The following is a 17,034-nucleotide window of genomic DNA, read 5'->3' as shown; positions in this document are numbered from 1 at the left end:
AAACAGCGTGAAAGGCCTCATTTTGGTTAACACTAACTTTCACAAAGTATTGCAACAACTACCTTTATGTTTTGCCAGATAAAGCTCACTCTCAGTAGAATCTGGAACGGTGGGAAGGAAGAAAAACAGTTCCTCCACCGACACTGCCTACATTCCTGAGCAACTCGCACACAGACTGGAAGAGAGTGAAATGGAAAAAAAGACAGGCAGTGGGAGGGGGAGTCAGAGGGAGACATAGAAATTAAGTGAGCTGACAAAACAGAGCAGCTCCAGGCTAACTCTTCCAGACTTGAGTCACTAATGACCCGGTGCTTTACCACAACACAGGTTAGAAACTGAAGGGAAGAGTCAGACTACCTGGTAAGTCGTATCTGATTTAATTTGTTTGCATGCTCTAGAAAATTAATCTTAAAGTTTTAGAAAGTATCCCTCAGCTATGACAGATTTCACACTAATGACGATGATTTTTCTGCTTAGTGTGCCTTGTATGTTATTATGACAAAAAGAGAGCTGTCAGACACTTTCCGAGGTAGAAGTTTACTTCAAGGTAGATTAGTAATAGCGCTGTAATATTCTGTCTGAGCATGTTTTGTCAAAGCAGTGCATTGCTACATGAAAAGTGCTTTCAAGAGTGTGCTAGTCAAATCAAACTGAAGTTTAAGTTTATTAATAGTTGGGGTCTAACCCTTATGTGCTGACTCTAGAGAGCTCAGAAACATGCGCTGACGTTACATTGGCAACACGCTTTGTATTTTTTCCTCCCAATCATTTTACTAATTTATTTTCTATTGCTTCCATTCAAAATTTACCGTGCCCATATGCTTATCTGCCATATATAAAACACATTGGTGTGACAGCTTTAATTAAATTACCCTTGAGTGATGATTTACAGGATTCTAATCTTCATAGCAACAGCATTAGATTTTTGGGCAATTGATGAACCTTAAGATCTGCTGAATTGTGCAAGCATAAAAATAACCAAGCACAAATTCAATTAAACATAGCTTTGTGTTTATTTAAAATTATATTTACAGATAATAAGTAAAATAATATTTTGTAGCCATATTCATCTGGTAATAGATGTTATCAGAGGTTCAGCTACCGGAAATGTTAATTGCAATGGACCAGCTGGAAGTAATGTACAACTACAGGCAACAGAGCAGATGGTGGTCAATTTATTGATTACATATTTGACTTTTAGTCTGCTCTGTTAGAATACAGTGTCACTTAGCTGCATTTACAAGTCTTATGTTCAATAACAGAGTGGACAGCAAACACTACTTTACCCTTTATGGGCTGCTCATCTTGAGTAACTTGGGGTTAAAGACTGTATTGCTCAAGATTGCCTCAATCTTGCCAAGAAAAGAGGTCTGCCATTTTCACTTCCTCCATCCAAATCTGTTCTGCTCATTCAGGAAAGACTCCGGATATTCTTATTATGAAGACATGCTACTGATGACAAGACTATCTTTTTTAGAGAAAAACGTTCTGGCTGATTGGTTGCCTAATTTCTGAATAGGTGGATTTGGCATAAAGTTGGTATAAAGCATGAGTTGATTAAGCCACCCAGTAAAAACCAAAACTGGAAAATTCACAATATAAAGAAAAGTTAGAAAGACAAACACCTGCTTTGATCCCACATTTGGGCACTGCTGAAAGATAGGCATTCTTTATAAATGCTACTTCAAAAGTCAGCAAAAAAATGTCTAACATCCCATCACTTTATATCCTAATCATGAAACATTTATGCTTCCTACATAATGTCCACAAAGTTTCAATTTATTCTAGCTTAAAAATTTCCTCTATTTAACCAGGTTAAAATCCCATTGAAGTCTAGATTTCATTTGCAAGGGGGACCTGGGCTGAAGGTTTGCAGAAATATATGGATGTTTGACACAGATATAAATAATAAAAGGTTTATTTTAAGTGTTGACTTTATAGAGATGGCGTGTAAAGAACAAGGCTGATTTTATTGCACCACTCTAAAGTTTACTGGAAATGAAACTCAAACTTCCATGTTTGCTTAGACCAGAAAATGTTTTCCAGGATCATTTCAGTTGCCTTAGAAGGTTGAAAAAAATTAAAGCAGAGTTTTGTTTATCCCTTTGCTCAGTCATTGGTTCATTCATCCTGGGTTTACTCAGTGATTCATTGTTCATTGTTCAGCAACTTGTTAATACATCCAGATCCCAAAGCAATGGCCCATGATGAGTCAAATCACATGGGAACTTTTTGTTTCTTTTTATGGAGTGTAAACCTGAGTTTCATATTTTCCCTTCACTTTTATGAGTTGTTTGCGTTTTTTTAAACTCTTGCTCAGAAAGAGTGTCCATTGTCAAAATAGAATGAGCCCAGGTGTAACAAATTGAAATGGCAATTTTCATAAATCACTGCTATCATCCACAACAATGAGCCAGACTGTGCAACTGCAGAGCTGTGGCAGCTAAAGACAGAAATGGTATTGAGAGGCATAGATATAGTTACCCCCATTTCACAAATTAGTTGATGTAATGAAAATTGATGACAGAATGTAACCTGAGAAGAGTTGTTATTTTGTCATGGCAACAATGAGGCAGTGAACCATTATATTTTGGAACAAAGCTGCTTTGGCTCATTGCACACAGTGATACTTTTCAGTAAGAGGCAATGAAACTTTTAATTATTTTCTGGCATACGAGACACTAAGTCTGCAATGTAAACTAGAGACATACAAAGAATCTTACAAAAGTTAGCACATCTCATGTGTTTTTCCACCCTTTTTTTAATTTACCCCTCTAAAATCTGGTAATCTTAAATAAAATGCAGTGCAGCTGACTGCTTTAAGAAGTCACTTTGATGGTGACTGTATTGGAAAGAGTGTTCAATTTATTTTCTGAAAATAAAAACATACAGAAATCTATAAAGACGAAGCCTAAATGCATCAGAGAAGCAACCAAGAGATCAATAGTAACTAACGGAGCTGCAGACATTCATAAGTTAGGATGGAGAATATGCTGACAGGATAACTGTTAGCTATGCACACAACAAACCTGACTTTTATAGAAGAATGGCAATAACAAGTTGTGTCCATCCTTAAGGATGGGTAATCTGAGGTGGAAGTATAGCAATGAGAAGATGCTTTGCTACAGTACATCTGCAGACACTGATAAGAGTTGATAGAAAGATAGTTAAACTGGTTAAGTACAGAGCAATTCTGAAAGAAATCCTGTTAAATATTTATAAAGATTTGTAAATTTGTCAGAGGTTCAGAGCCACGTAAGACATCAACGCCAAACGGAAAAGCAGAACCGCCATTGAATGGTTCAGTTAAAAGCTTATCTTGGTGTTAAAATAGCCGTGTAAAAATCAGTTTCATCAATCATTTTGATATGGAAGGAAGAACTTCAGCACATAAACATATTGAGCCTCTGTTGCTGTACAGGATGAACATCATTACCTGAAAGCTCAGTTTTCCAGTGTCCACCGGTCCAATGTAAGCGCAGCTGTGTTTGTGGATAGCATGTAAACACAGAGCCTCAATAAACCAGCATACAGAACATCAGTGACATAAGTCTGCAGCCTTATTAAATCTTTCTTCTGTAAAAGGGGAAGCTGGCTTGGTGACATAACACTGCAAAAACATGTCAACCCAAGAACTGTTTGCCACTGGATATTGACAACTAGATAACTGATGCATTAATAGAGATCTGGACTCTCAAGAATGACGTTTTTCTTACCATGTCAGATATATAACAGTTTAATCATTTATGAAACATTTGTTTCTTGTTTTTGCATAGCCAGCAAATCAGTCACTGTTTCAAATCTTAGACTTTATTTTCAGTGTAGTTTCAGAGTACTGTGTTTTATTTTAAAGTTTGGTTTATGCTGCTACAGGATTTTGTACAAAATTTTTCTCAAGTCACTCACTGGTACTTTATCAGGTACACACTGCCGGGTGGTCGACAGGGTGTCAGAAACATTTCTGAGTATTTGAGCCACACTGACAAGATGGCATCACACATCAGTTGCACATTTGTCAACTCTATATCCATGATGAAATTCACTAATCAAGTTAACAAATAACAGATGCACCTAAAACAACATCAGTGCAATAAAATGCAAATCAGATATTTAAAATTGTGCAATGTGATTTTCTCTCACAATTGATGATCGGTGGTATATCAAATGTTCATTCACCCTGTACATGTCAATTATTTTAATGAAAGGAAATAAAACATGTGTATCAACATTCCTCCTGTTGCAATTCCTAAGCTACTGGTTGAGTACATTTGCTCCAACGATTTATCCAAACTGTTTACATTTGGACCAAACACTTAGCTCTGCTTGTCTCCAGTTTATAAGTGCTAATGATATTGGATGGAGGATGCAGAAAATACTTTTTCACGAAATATTTGAATATTCTCTAAATACTATTTCTAATAAATGTCTTTTCTTTATTAAAAAAACACTAAGTTGACCAGGGAACATACTTCTAGAGCATTCTAGAGCATGAGCTCAGTTATAATATTCTTTAAACAGTTTTCTTTTCTTGTCCTGCATGGTGTTGCAACAAAAAGTCCTGAGGTAATATTTTATACATGAAGTTTTCAAGTTATCCTTGTGTATTCTTGGGTATTCTCTCCAGTAATCCATACTAAGTTCCTTTAAGGTGTGTCTGTGTGGCTGTTTGTCCTGTTTTGGACTGGTAACCTGTCTAAGGTGTAACTCGCCTCTCACCCAGTGACCCACACAGATAGGCACCAGGTCCTCTTTGACCCCACAACGATTATATGGGTGTAGAAAATGGCTTGATGGATGTTTCCTCTTTCATCAGTGAGTCAAACTTCAGTGTTACCTTCCTTTTATCAGTATTTAGGATGGACAAGGTTGTTCTGGGTCACTGGCAGTGCTACTCAGCAGACTTATAAACATGACATAAGTTCTCATCGCCATTTTTTCAGACATGAAAAAAGCAAATATATCTATTTTTCTCATGGAGTTTCCCTGTTTTTCTGCTTTATAAGCTTGAAAGTGAGCAAAACTGAATTTGAAAAAAAGAAAGATCTCTATATTACCTACGTTTTCTATGTCCATCACAATATACCTGTAGATCATAACTATGACTGCAACACCTGACCTCAGTAGCAAAGATCTATTTAAAACCTGGAATAAAGAGATATCTACTGCGGCATTCTTTTGCACATTCCTTTTGCACATAGGCTTGCAGACCAAAGAACAAGAGCATTTTCTCTTTTGTGAACAAGTCAGGCACAAAAATCAATAAAGCAGACCCTGACAAAAACAAATGTCATGTCAGGTTAATATCAAACCTGATGCAGAGCATACTTATTCCAAGAATCTTTTTTTTTTTTTGTACCTGGAACTAAAACCATTGAATTAAAAATTGAATACAACAGGAACTAAAAATTATTTGCCTTGAAACTTTTTGTCTTCTTATGTAGTGCAGTAAGCTAGTTAAGCTTTTTTTTCTGGAAAAAAAGGGGGAAATAAATAAACAAAAAAAAAAAAAACAAAGTAGATTTTATTTAAAGTGTAACTTGTGTTAAGGAAGAAAATTCTAAATTGGTTAACTTTGGAAAAAAGTTGGCTCTCTCTTCCTCTGGATCCCAGGTCCTCTCGGCGGGCCACGTGTAGCCACAAGGAAAACAACAATGCGTGTTGACGTCACAGAATTACAGAGTTTAATCCAATATAAGACAATGCATAAACTTAGAAGTAAGACAATGCACAAACTTACATCAGAAACTGCAGAACAACGGAGACATACATTCATTTACCTGACAGACTTGGAAAAGAAGGAAAGAAAGAAAAGCAAAGACGTGCAAAGACATCTTTGGAGAATTGCAAGAGCAAATCTGATTCGTTATTTCTGTGTAGAAAGTTTTATAGTAAAAGGCGTATTCCTATCTTTAATTTATTCAAATAAGGCGTATCTTTGCTCATCCAACCAGGAGCTATCTCTGACCCTCTCTCAAGCCAGAAACCCCTGCCGTGTCTACGGCTTTTCACAGATGAGTGTGAAAAGCTACAACTTCTACTGTATTGTTTTCCCACAGACAAAAGGCAGTTCAAACGATCCTAGCAAACCATCTGCTGGAACTACAGGTAACATAAAGGTCAAAGAGCCAGAATACATTACCAATTTCAAAACCACAATTAGGCCATTTGAATCAAGACATGTTAAGTTTCAAAACTAGCTTATTTTAAATTTATTTTCTCAACACTTGTTAAAGCTTAAATATTCCAAAGTTGATATTGAATGCATATATTTTTATAATAATGTCCATTATTATATTATATTATTAAAACCTTTAAGGGTTACGACTTGGATAGGTCATCTGTCTGACACAGGGAAAACAACCAGAATTGCACAAACTCACTTCAGTGTTGCTTAGGGTGGCCAACTAATCTAACATGGATATTTGTGGACAGTGTACCCGGAGAGAACCCAGGCATGCACACACAAAAGAAATCAAAAATGTTTCAGATGTTCCTCTGCTTCAACACACATAAAACAAGGTGCCTCTTGAGAACCAACATTGAAAAACACTCTTCCAAAGACACATCGGTCTGAAAACAGCAGAGCTGTTTGTTAAAAATAACCACATATTCTTCAAACTATCTGGAAAGCCTTCAAAGGGATAACATCCCATATAAAATGCAGGAACACTCAGTTGTTATTATGATGGTGAGGAATGACAAAGAGCAAAGTCCTTGCATAGCTGAACAGCTCAAGACTTCCCCTGGAGGAGAGCTTTGGTTACTACAGCCACTGCCATAAAAAAATAAATAATAATAATAAAAAAAAGACTATAACTTTTTTAGCTGGCACTTGTTATAAATAAGATAATGAGATGTAACAAACACCCTTTAATTAACAGAAGATGAAATGGGACCAATTTAAATTAAGATACCTGTAGATCAGAATGAATATGATCTATATCTGTATGCAGATATTGAATATTATTTCAGAGCAAGATAATACCGAAAAATCTCTAACATATTTCATACAATATTATTAAAATATTGACACAATGAGAATTGACCATCAGCTAAAGAAGTTTATTATCATTTTCTTTCTTTGTGGTACTTTTTATCACCTTTGATAATAGCAAGTGATACCATAAAGCGGATGCCCTGAATTGACTTTATGTGAGGCAATTTCACTTTCCTGTAAACACATTGTCTGTTAATTTGATCAACAGTAAGAAGCAGATCCTCACTTCAGAACTGACAAGATAAGTAATCAATGAAGCAGTAAAACTATTCCCGTATGAGGTCATAAAGAAGAAGGAAAACCAGCTCCTAAGGAAGCAATATGACATTAATTCAGTGGAAAAATATATTTATTTTGACACATTTAACAACTGCAAATTTAATAGCTACTTACAGTAGCTATGAAAGACTTTGTGTGAGTCTAGCTGTAATTCAAACAAACAGCTGATGTAAAAAAAATAAAATAAAATAAAATTCAGAGGAACTTACATCAAAAAACTCTTGGCTATAATATCTACAATTTGTTCAACATTCCACAATGTTTTTGGATTTTTCAATAATATTTCAGCGGACTCTTTGAAAAGAGTTACTAGTCTATCATATTTTTGTGTTTGTGTCTGGTCCAGCCAACATAATGACTCACATTTGTATTATGGTTCCAGTTTTATTCTGCAATAACCCCATCCATTCAGAAATGTTTATTCAAGCTGTGTCACTAGTGGACCCAATAAAACGAACACTGTTTGTTCAGGAGGTTATCACAAAGCTTTATCTTTCCTTCACGTGAGGACAGAACAGTTTTTTTTAGCATCTCAGTATCAGTACAGGTTGAGCACAGGATTAGCTAAAAGTGACAGCAAATACAATCTTCGGTGATTTAAAGCATGGTGAGTGTTTTACAGCAAACAACGCCTGGATGAGTGAGTATGTCTGATCATATTTGTGTCTGCAAATTGATTATATTTAACACACTGTTGGTTTCCAGAAGATGTGTGTTACAAGATAATTTCAGTAAATGCATAGTTAAAAGTTGGTTTCAGGTTTTTACAAACTGATTACACATTTAATCCAGACAAACAATGGCACACATTTTTTTTACCTTCATAACTAAGTAGAAAACATTTAGAACAAAAACATATTTCTATATTTTTCAAACATGAGAAATTGTGTGTTTTTGTAAGTGTACGGTACTTTATTAAATTGTTTTGATTCTCTTTGATACTTTTACATACATGGAAATTTTAAAAGTTGAACAGAAAACAGTGACAAAAGGAAAAACTTACATATTTATGAAAGGAAGAATGCTTTGTGTACTGTATTGTCTGCTGAGATAAATAGGCAACCAGAGCCAAGACATGTTGGAATTGATTGCCTTGCAGTTTCAGATGCAGATTTATTGTTGCTCACACAGTAAATGAGAGAACAACAATTATACAGACAAAACTAGCTTAAAATAAATTAGCAAATAAATAAATAAATAAATAAAAATGAGAGAAATAATGTGTCTATTGTTGTTTATAGTTGTGCTTGCCTCTTGTTGCATGATCCTTGTTTGTTCATGCTATGGTGTGATTGCATCAAATGTGCTACATGTGTTTGATTTTGTGTGTGACAGCGGGTGTCTGCATGTTTGTATGTCAGTGTGCAAAGAAGTAGAGGCAGAAGGTGTTTAAGTTGTGGGAGGAAATTAAGACAGGAGGGAATAAAGATCCCCCCCTTTGAAATACAGTGACTTCAGAAAACCAAATTAATTAGATACATTAATAAGCCAGTTAAAGGATTATCAATTTAAAGCTTTATTTGCTTTTGTATGGCATATTAAAAAATGATCCAGCATTATTTTTTAAATCGCCTGGTACTGAGGCATGTTATCTAATCTCCATCTGAATCACACAAATTTTTTTGACATGATGTCAACAATGCAATGAAATTGATGTAAATACTCACAGTTTTGGCGCCATTGAGGCCATGATTACATTATTTCATTCCATGCCTTACTATGCAGGTATTCTGTCTGCATTAATGAAGATTCACTCACCTCAGCGTAATGAATGCTTGAGTGGCTGTGATAACAACAGATTCTGATTTTTGTTAGAATTTACTTGAGATAGGAATAGTTTTGATCTTTAACCCCAGTTAAATTTGAACCATTTCTTCTTAGTCTTTTGAAAGAAGATATAAAAAAAAACATGTCATTGTTCAAAAATAATTTTGATCATTTCCGATTGACGTTGAAAGTTATTTAATAATGTTTTTCTTTTCTTTTTCAGATCCGTAACCATGATTTGTGAGTTGATCAGTGTCTGTGCTCTCCTTCTTGGAGCTGTGTCATCTCAATTTTCACCAGATCCATCTTCACCTTCCACATTTATCTCTGATGAAGGACCATGTCGGATTTACAACTTTGGTCTGTCAGCAGACTGTCAAGGAAGACAACTAGATTTTGTCCCATGGAGACAACTTCCAGTTACACTTGAAAGCATTGACCTCTCTTACAATGGACTTCATGTTGTCAGTGCAGCTGACTTCCAGAACTTTCCTCAGCTTCGCATCCTTCTGCTGCAGTTCAACAACATTACACACATTGCCAATGAGGCTTTTAAAAATAACCCATTACTGGAGCATCTCAACATTTTTAATAACTCATTGCATGAAATTCCTGCATCACCTCTGACATCCCTCCTCAATCTGAAGGAGCTCTTCATGTCAAATAACCTTTATAGACATGCAACTTTAGCAGACAGTTTCTCTAAATTAGTCAGACTCAAAGTTCTCTCCTTGGGTGGCCCTTTGGTGATGGGACTAAAGAAAAATGATTTTCAGCCCCTAAAAAACATCCAGCTCCAAACTTTTGCCATCAAGTGCTCCTCCAATTTAAGTTACTATGAGCCAGGAAGTTTAGAAGTCATCCACACAAAACAGATGGGCTTTGACATGGCGATCGATCAACGACCGAATGCTCTCCATCATATGCTACGCGATCTCGCCAACAAGACAATCAGTGCCATTCAATTCCGCAACCTGTTTGAATTCACATACTACATGGGTGATGAAGATATTTTCGTGAACTTAAAAGACATTATAGCATCTCAACTCATCTTTCACAGAGGCAAGTTCAACGAAAATCTCCTGAAGATGGCATTACTGAACTTACAAGTGACTCCCATCAAACGGCTTAGACTTCAGTACATCGACTTTGCCCGTTCACCAACATTTGTCGACAGTGGAGCAGGTTCTAGCATAACCGAGCTGAGTCTGGATAACTTGGATCTTTGGTAAGTGTTTTCAAATAGTATGCAAAGATGTAGCGTTAAAAAAAACATGTTGGAAAATCTAAAACTAAGTTGGCATTATGAAGTGTTTGTTAATATATTGACTAAAATTAGCTTATGCTCACAGTCAAAAGCCCGACCATTCAGGTCATATCATCGTTGTCATATCATCGATCGTTTTTTACCGTCGAAAGGAAGTCAGTACTGTAGCCACATTAGGTGCCAAAATATTTGCCCAACTGAAACCCAGGCCCTAGCAGATCATAATAAATTAAAGCAGAATATATTTTATGAAGATGTTACATATGCAGGAATACCTGAAGAAACAAAATGGTTGTAGCATAATGACTTCAGTTTTCTTTTGTCAAAGAATGACAAAATGCTGCGGTGATGCAAATGTACACCACATTATAAATTAGTTCTTATTTGAGTTGGTCTATTATATAAAATTACATTGGAATACATATTTACATTTTTGTTCTTAATGTTGCAAAATTTGAGTTAGCTCAAGGGTGATGAATTTTTAGAAGGTACTAATAAAATTCTAAATAAATCTGAATTTTTTTACAGGTATATCAGCAACCCTGATGTGCTGCGATTTGACTGGCGCTTCACCTGGTTCAAGAGAATAAAGCAGCTATCTATTCAGTATGTGTATTTCAGCAGTGTGCCTTGTGACTCCTGGGCTGAGATGGAAGGTGTGGAGTTATTAGATGTTTCAAACAATCGATTGAGTGATGATGTTCTCTACAACAAGCGATGTAATTACAAAGGTTCCATGCCAAATCTTCTCACCTTCAACCTGAGCACCAATGAGTTGACCAGTCTAGAAGACCTATCGTCTCTGATAAAGCAGTTCAGGAAGCTGCAGGTACTGGACCTCAGCAACAACAAACTGGGATCTGCAAAAGAAAGTCGACACTGTGTTTGGACACAAAATATAACTCGTTTCATTGCACACCACAACTACTTTTCAAGCGAAGCATTTCATTGTCTACCTACCACTGTTTCTTACTTGGATCTGTCCGATTGCAACATGGACCAGCTGGACTTGACCTACTTTAAGAAAGCCACAAACCTGAAAATTCTGTTACTGAGTGGGAATAAAATCAAGTTCATCCCATCTAAGTGGGAGTCCCCATCTCTTCAGTTTTTAGCTTTGGATGGAAATTCATTTGGATTGATAAGCAAGGCATCCTTTCAACATATGCCTCAACTGTCTCGGCTCAGGGCAGGAAACAATCCTTACCATTGCACTTGTGAGCTTCATGCTTTTGTCCAGGACACCATCGCAATTGGAAAGGTTAATCTCACTGACTGGCCATTGAATTACAGATGCTATCACCCAGAACCGTTCCTCAATACCTTCATATCCAAATACTTTCCTGGTAAAGTAGCATGTGACATCAGACTTGTTATCATCATTTCTGTTGCAACCACTGCCATAGTGATCTTGATATTTGTTCTAATTTGCTATATTTTTGACCTCCCATGGTACACTAAAGCCACGTATCAGATAATACAAGCCAAATACAGAGCCCATAAGGAAAATCTAGCAGGGGATGTTGGGAACTTCAACTATCATGCCTTCATATCCTACAGCCACTCAGATGCTGACTGGGTGAGGGACCAACTCTTACCCTGTTTGGAGAACAACAAGAACCCCTATCGTCTGTGTATTCATGAGCGGGACTTTATGCCAGGAAAATGGATCATTGACAACATAATTGAGAACATTGAAAGCAGTCGCAAGGTAAGAGAGAGTAGTTTTGATTTCAGCTAAGAACAGTAAAAAAAAATAAAATCCTTATCTGCTTCTATTGCAAAGATTTGTTCTTAGCAAAAAAATGGTTTGGATCAAGGAATGTGATTATTTAGCAATGTTACAAGCTAGTTCATTTGCTCATATTTTTGAAATTTTACTTATTAAAAGCATTAATACAGCTCTTCACTGTTTTAGATGTCAAGTAGTCAAAATCACATTTCATGAATTGGCAATGATTAGAGTTCAGTGTGCTGCAACTTTGTCCCCTGCGAAGTTCCCAACAAACCAATTGGGAACGAACCAATTGGTTCGTTCCCAATTGATATTGGTATATTTGTTACCAATTGACCTCCCATGACCTCCCATGGTACACTAAAGTCTGACTTGAAACTATAGAGTTTCAAGTCAGAAAAATAAAATACTAGAAATCCCAGAAGTTGTAAATGAACTGTATGTGGATGACCCTGATAAAAACAGTGGTGGGAAGATAGATTGGTGGGTTTTTTATTTGCTGCATTATTTATGTAGTTTTGTTAAACCACATTTGTTTTAATCAAGAGTTAATTAGATTTAATGTTGTCTTTTACAGGTTATTTTTGTCCTTTCCCGGCACTTCGTGAACAGTGAATGGTGCAACTATGAGCTGTACTTTGCTCAACAGAGAGCAATGGGAAAGACCTTCAGTGATGTCATTTTGGTAGTGAAGGAGCCCATTGATCCAAGTTCCTTGCCCAGCAAATACTGCAAGCTCAAAAAGATGCTGAGTACCAAAACATACCTGGAGTGGCCCCAACAGGTCAACCAGCAGCCATTTTTCTGGGCACAGCTGAGGAGTGTTCTGGGTAAACCCACAATGACTCGTGAGGGAACTAACAGTATCAGGAGTAGAAACACATCCGAACGATTTTCTGTCGTTGAAGAAAGGATACCAGAAGTAAACAAACCTCTTGAAGGCAACAAAAAAGAAATTCAAAGTGAAATTATTCACAGAACTGAAATTGAACTACAAGATCAAAGAAATCTAGAGGCACAGTGATCAAAATATAATGTGACTAATCACATTTCGATAATGTCTTTTTGGCAAGAACTTGTCCATCTTGATAGTATCAAGATGGACAAGGAAGTGGTGGGATAGCAGGACCCACCACTTCCTCACTTTGTGATGAGAGATTAGTATATAAGAAATCCCCTTTAGGGTAAAGATGAGGTTTTTTTTTTCCTCCTTTACCTATAAATTACCCCAGGCCTTGTCCTCTACTGATAGACCCTAAAAGGTCACTTCAAATTAGACCTTCTATGTTCTTGCTGGATAAGAAATGTTGGGGTTGAATATATATCTTTCTGTATTTTCAGTGTTTGTTGCAAACTTTTAGGGTTGTCCCTTAGTGGGGTCGGGAGGGTTGGTGGTGCCTATCTCCAGCTAACATTCCAGGCAAGAGGCAGGGTCACCCTGGACAGGTCCCCAGTTTGTCACAGGGCAACACAGAGACAGACAAGACAAACAACCATGCACACACACCTAGGGAGAATTTGGAGAGGCCAATTAACCCAACAGTCTGGAGAGAACCCACCATGCACAGGGAGAACATGCAAACTCTATGCAGAAAGACCCCAGGCCAGGAATCAAACCCAGAACCTTCTTGCTTCAAGGCAACAGCTCTACTAACTGTGCCACTGTGCAGCCCATGTGTCATTCATAATCTGTGGTAAGTATGGTCCAGTATGCACTCACTGACAAAGTAATGTGGAATAGTCATGTACGAAAGGTTTTGTTAAGACCTGAAATTCTACTGAACATCTGAAAGCCTCTGAGGAGAAACATAAAACCTTTAGGGTTACTTTTCTTTCTAGAAGTCATCAAGCAACATGCTAGGCAGCTAGCCAGTCCATTACAAGACCCATATAATGACATCAGAGACTATTTACCTAAGAGTCATGTTAGCAAACTGAGAGAGGAGGCCAAAGGATCAAGATTGTCCTCGCAGAGGACAAATCTGCAAATTCCACAAATGTCGCAGATAATATTTGATCACAACCTCCTTGCCATGAGACAACTGTGTAAATTATTCTTCTACTATAGCACTTTACCAAAAAATAAAAATAAAAATAAAGAAAGAAAGAATATAGAGTCACTGTCAAAAATGAACACCGTCAAATAACTAGTCTCCTGTTTATGGGTATTGCACAGTTGTAAAGTTTGATACTTTGAATTTTTTAAATTGTGAATAAAACAATTTTATGTAGATAATCAAGCAGCGTTTGATTATTGTTGCAAGTCATTACTTTAGTACTTTCATCTACATGTGCTGTTTTAATATTTCAGTAATTTTAGATTGAGATTTATTTAGTCATGATTTTCACTTTGTAAATGTGGGTTTTGTACTTTTCTTTGTATTATAAGTATTAATTCCCTTTTGTCTTAGTGATTGACATCACAAAAATAATTTAGAAAACTGTGAAGGAGACAGAGAAATCACAATTTTGCACTGCACGTCACAATGGATTAGGGCTGTTGTAAACGAATATTTTAGTAATCGAGTAATCTATCGATTATTCTTACGATTAATCGAGTAATCGGATAAAAAAAAATATAAAATGAAATATTGGTAAATGTGGCATAATACTGGTGTTACTATCAGATATCAATATCAGTCCAATTTTTCATATTTGAGCATCCCTAACAGTTGCTTTTTTGTAGTTTAGAAAACTAACCTGTAACAATAATAGCTCACTTTCTAAGTAAACCAGAAGAAAAGTTATAGAAAAATCTGAAATTATATTGAATTTAATAACAAAGAGGCAGGCTCACAAATATGCTTATAAAAAATGTCTACAATCCAGCTTTTAGTTTATGTATTCATCTTCAGTGAGTTTAATAGATTAATTAAACTCACCTTGCCACCTAACCTGTCACGCTTTGGGTTTGAAAATACGGGAAATGCCGCCTGGAGTGGGAGGAGAGGGCGAATGAACGGAAGTAAGATGGGGTGGAGGAAATAGACCAGCGGACTCACGAACCGTTAGACCGGGGGACGAACACGGGGGGAAGCAATACGGGATATTTACGACACCTTCACTGGTCACACTCAGAAACTCATCTACCAGCCATGTACGATGCGCTCCGCCACCCGTTTCTTCAGACCGGGATATAAAATTTATTGTGCGGTTCGTCGGTAAAGCTACATTTACACGGTAAGCATCAGCTACTCAGCCGCCCGCCCTGTTCAGTCTATCCGCTCACCTCAGCGCTCTTCCCGCCGTTCGCTTTCAACCAGCAGCCCCGGAGGAGAAATGCTGCCGTACTCCAGGCATTCCCCCAGTCATTTTAAGGATGCTTATTGGTTCCCCAAAAACGATAAAAAGTCGGGCATTATCATCAATCAATAAAATCCCCACGGGCCAATCTTGAAGATTGGACTTTATGCCGCTGAGACTTAGCTTTTGTCAACAACTCAGAGGCGGAAGTGAGAGCTCCGCGCAACGCAAATGAAGTCCCGGCCGGAACACGGTGCGCTAACTAATAAAACATAAATTAACGAAGCTTCGAGGCAGGTAAATTTTCCTCGAGGAATTTTAGTAATCGAGGTACTCGAATCATTCGAGGAATCGTTTCAGCCCTACAATGGATTGTTCTGTGTGTAAGCATTTTTGTTCAAAATATGCAGTTGTGTTTACATTTTGATGGAGACAATTTAAATACATTCAAATACTTGAATGCAGAATGTGCCTGACTCCAGATGCTTGTATGTTACTAGACAGTCATAATCCTTACTATGCAGTGTCGAAGTAAAATTTTGTACTTGGAAATGGGAAAAGGTTTATGTGATGCTTGTTCGCAAGAGATACTATCCATCTATTTTGTTTCACTTTGCCAATAAATAAAAAAAATATTAAAGAGTAAAGAGTTTTTCTTTATTTAAATCAGTGAAACAGTGTAGGGTTGTGGTTTGAATTCAAGAGCAGTTCAATTTTAAGACACTGTCCATAGGAACAATTCAACATGTAGATAAAGAAAGTTTCGCCATGTGCTATTTATTGTGTCACAGAACATTATTAGAGGTGGGTGGAGTAAATTGTACTCATGTAAGACTTGAATAGGACTAAGGCAGTGGTTCTTAACCTGGGTTCGGTCAGGGGTTCGATGAGTCGGTCTCAGAGGTTCGGCGGAGCCTCTGCAGGGAGGTAAAGACACATTTGTGTAAAGTCGTGATGACGCCCCGCTTTGCCATCACTTGCTGCAGAGGATCACGTTACATTGTTTAGCCAATCAGTGCTGCGGAGGAGCACCGATTGAAGGAGCTCCACTCTCAGCATGGATTTGAACTTGTGTCTTTAATTACTTCAGCAAAGCTCACAGTTTTTACCAAATTCTGTAGCTTTCGATGTACTTCTAAATCTGCTCCTTAGTCGCATCTTTTCGGGCCTGCTACTGCCTCTAGTGGCGTGGGGGTGGTAACACAACTAATGACATGACTAAATCAGAATACCGCAAAGTCTTTATTATTTATTATTAATTTTTCATTCTCTTAAGAATGTAGAGGTGTTGCGCAATTCTGTGCATTTCGGTTCCATTACCAACTAGCAGAGCAGGAGTTTAAAATTAACTAATCAACCACTAATCAGGGGAGCGCTTAATAATGATCGCAAAATAAATATCAAGCCTGCAAACCTAATATCTTTTTTAATGGAATCTCTGGTCGGCTTGTGGAGCGCAGGAGGTTGCCATGGCAACGGGTATGCTTAAATGACAGAGAGAGACGGAGGATAAAAAGGTGCGAGTGGTTTTGAGTTATCACCTGTTCATGTTGTTTTACCTTTGTTTACCTTTGTCTTGGCGCATCACAGCCTCCGTAGTTCAATAAAAGACAAACATGGATTAATTATCAAGTTAGTCTGTGAGTACAGGTCATTTACAACAAACATCAATCACGGTAAATATGTTTCATTAAGTATTTAACAAATCGCTTCTACCTCGATAATTATGTGAAATTAAATTAATTG

General features: G+C 37.1%; 1 protein-coding gene across 1 annotated transcript; it reads left to right on the top strand.

Moving 5' to 3' along the window:
* Positions 1–237: 237 nt before the first annotated feature.
* On the top strand, positions 238–15,935 carry tlr18 (toll-like receptor 18). The gene is made up of 4 exons (XM_014991350.2): positions 238–360; positions 9,267–10,271; positions 10,839–12,021; positions 12,623–15,935. The coding sequence occupies exons 2-4, from the start codon at positions 9,277–9,279 to the stop codon at positions 13,067–13,069; spliced, it is 2,625 nt and encodes an 874-aa protein (XP_014846836.2). The 5' UTR covers positions 238–360; positions 9,267–9,276; the 3' UTR covers positions 13,070–15,935.
* The last annotated feature ends 1,099 nt before the right edge of the window (positions 15,936–17,034 follow it).

This window comes from Poecilia mexicana, unplaced genomic scaffold (assembly GCF_051168715.1).
Source record: "Poecilia mexicana isolate PSO_F unplaced genomic scaffold, ASM5116871v1 scaffold_16, whole genome shotgun sequence".
Lineage (NCBI taxonomy): Eukaryota > Metazoa > Chordata > Actinopteri > Cyprinodontiformes > Poeciliidae > Poecilia > Poecilia mexicana.
This window is presented reverse-complemented; position numbering and strand designations above follow the sequence as displayed.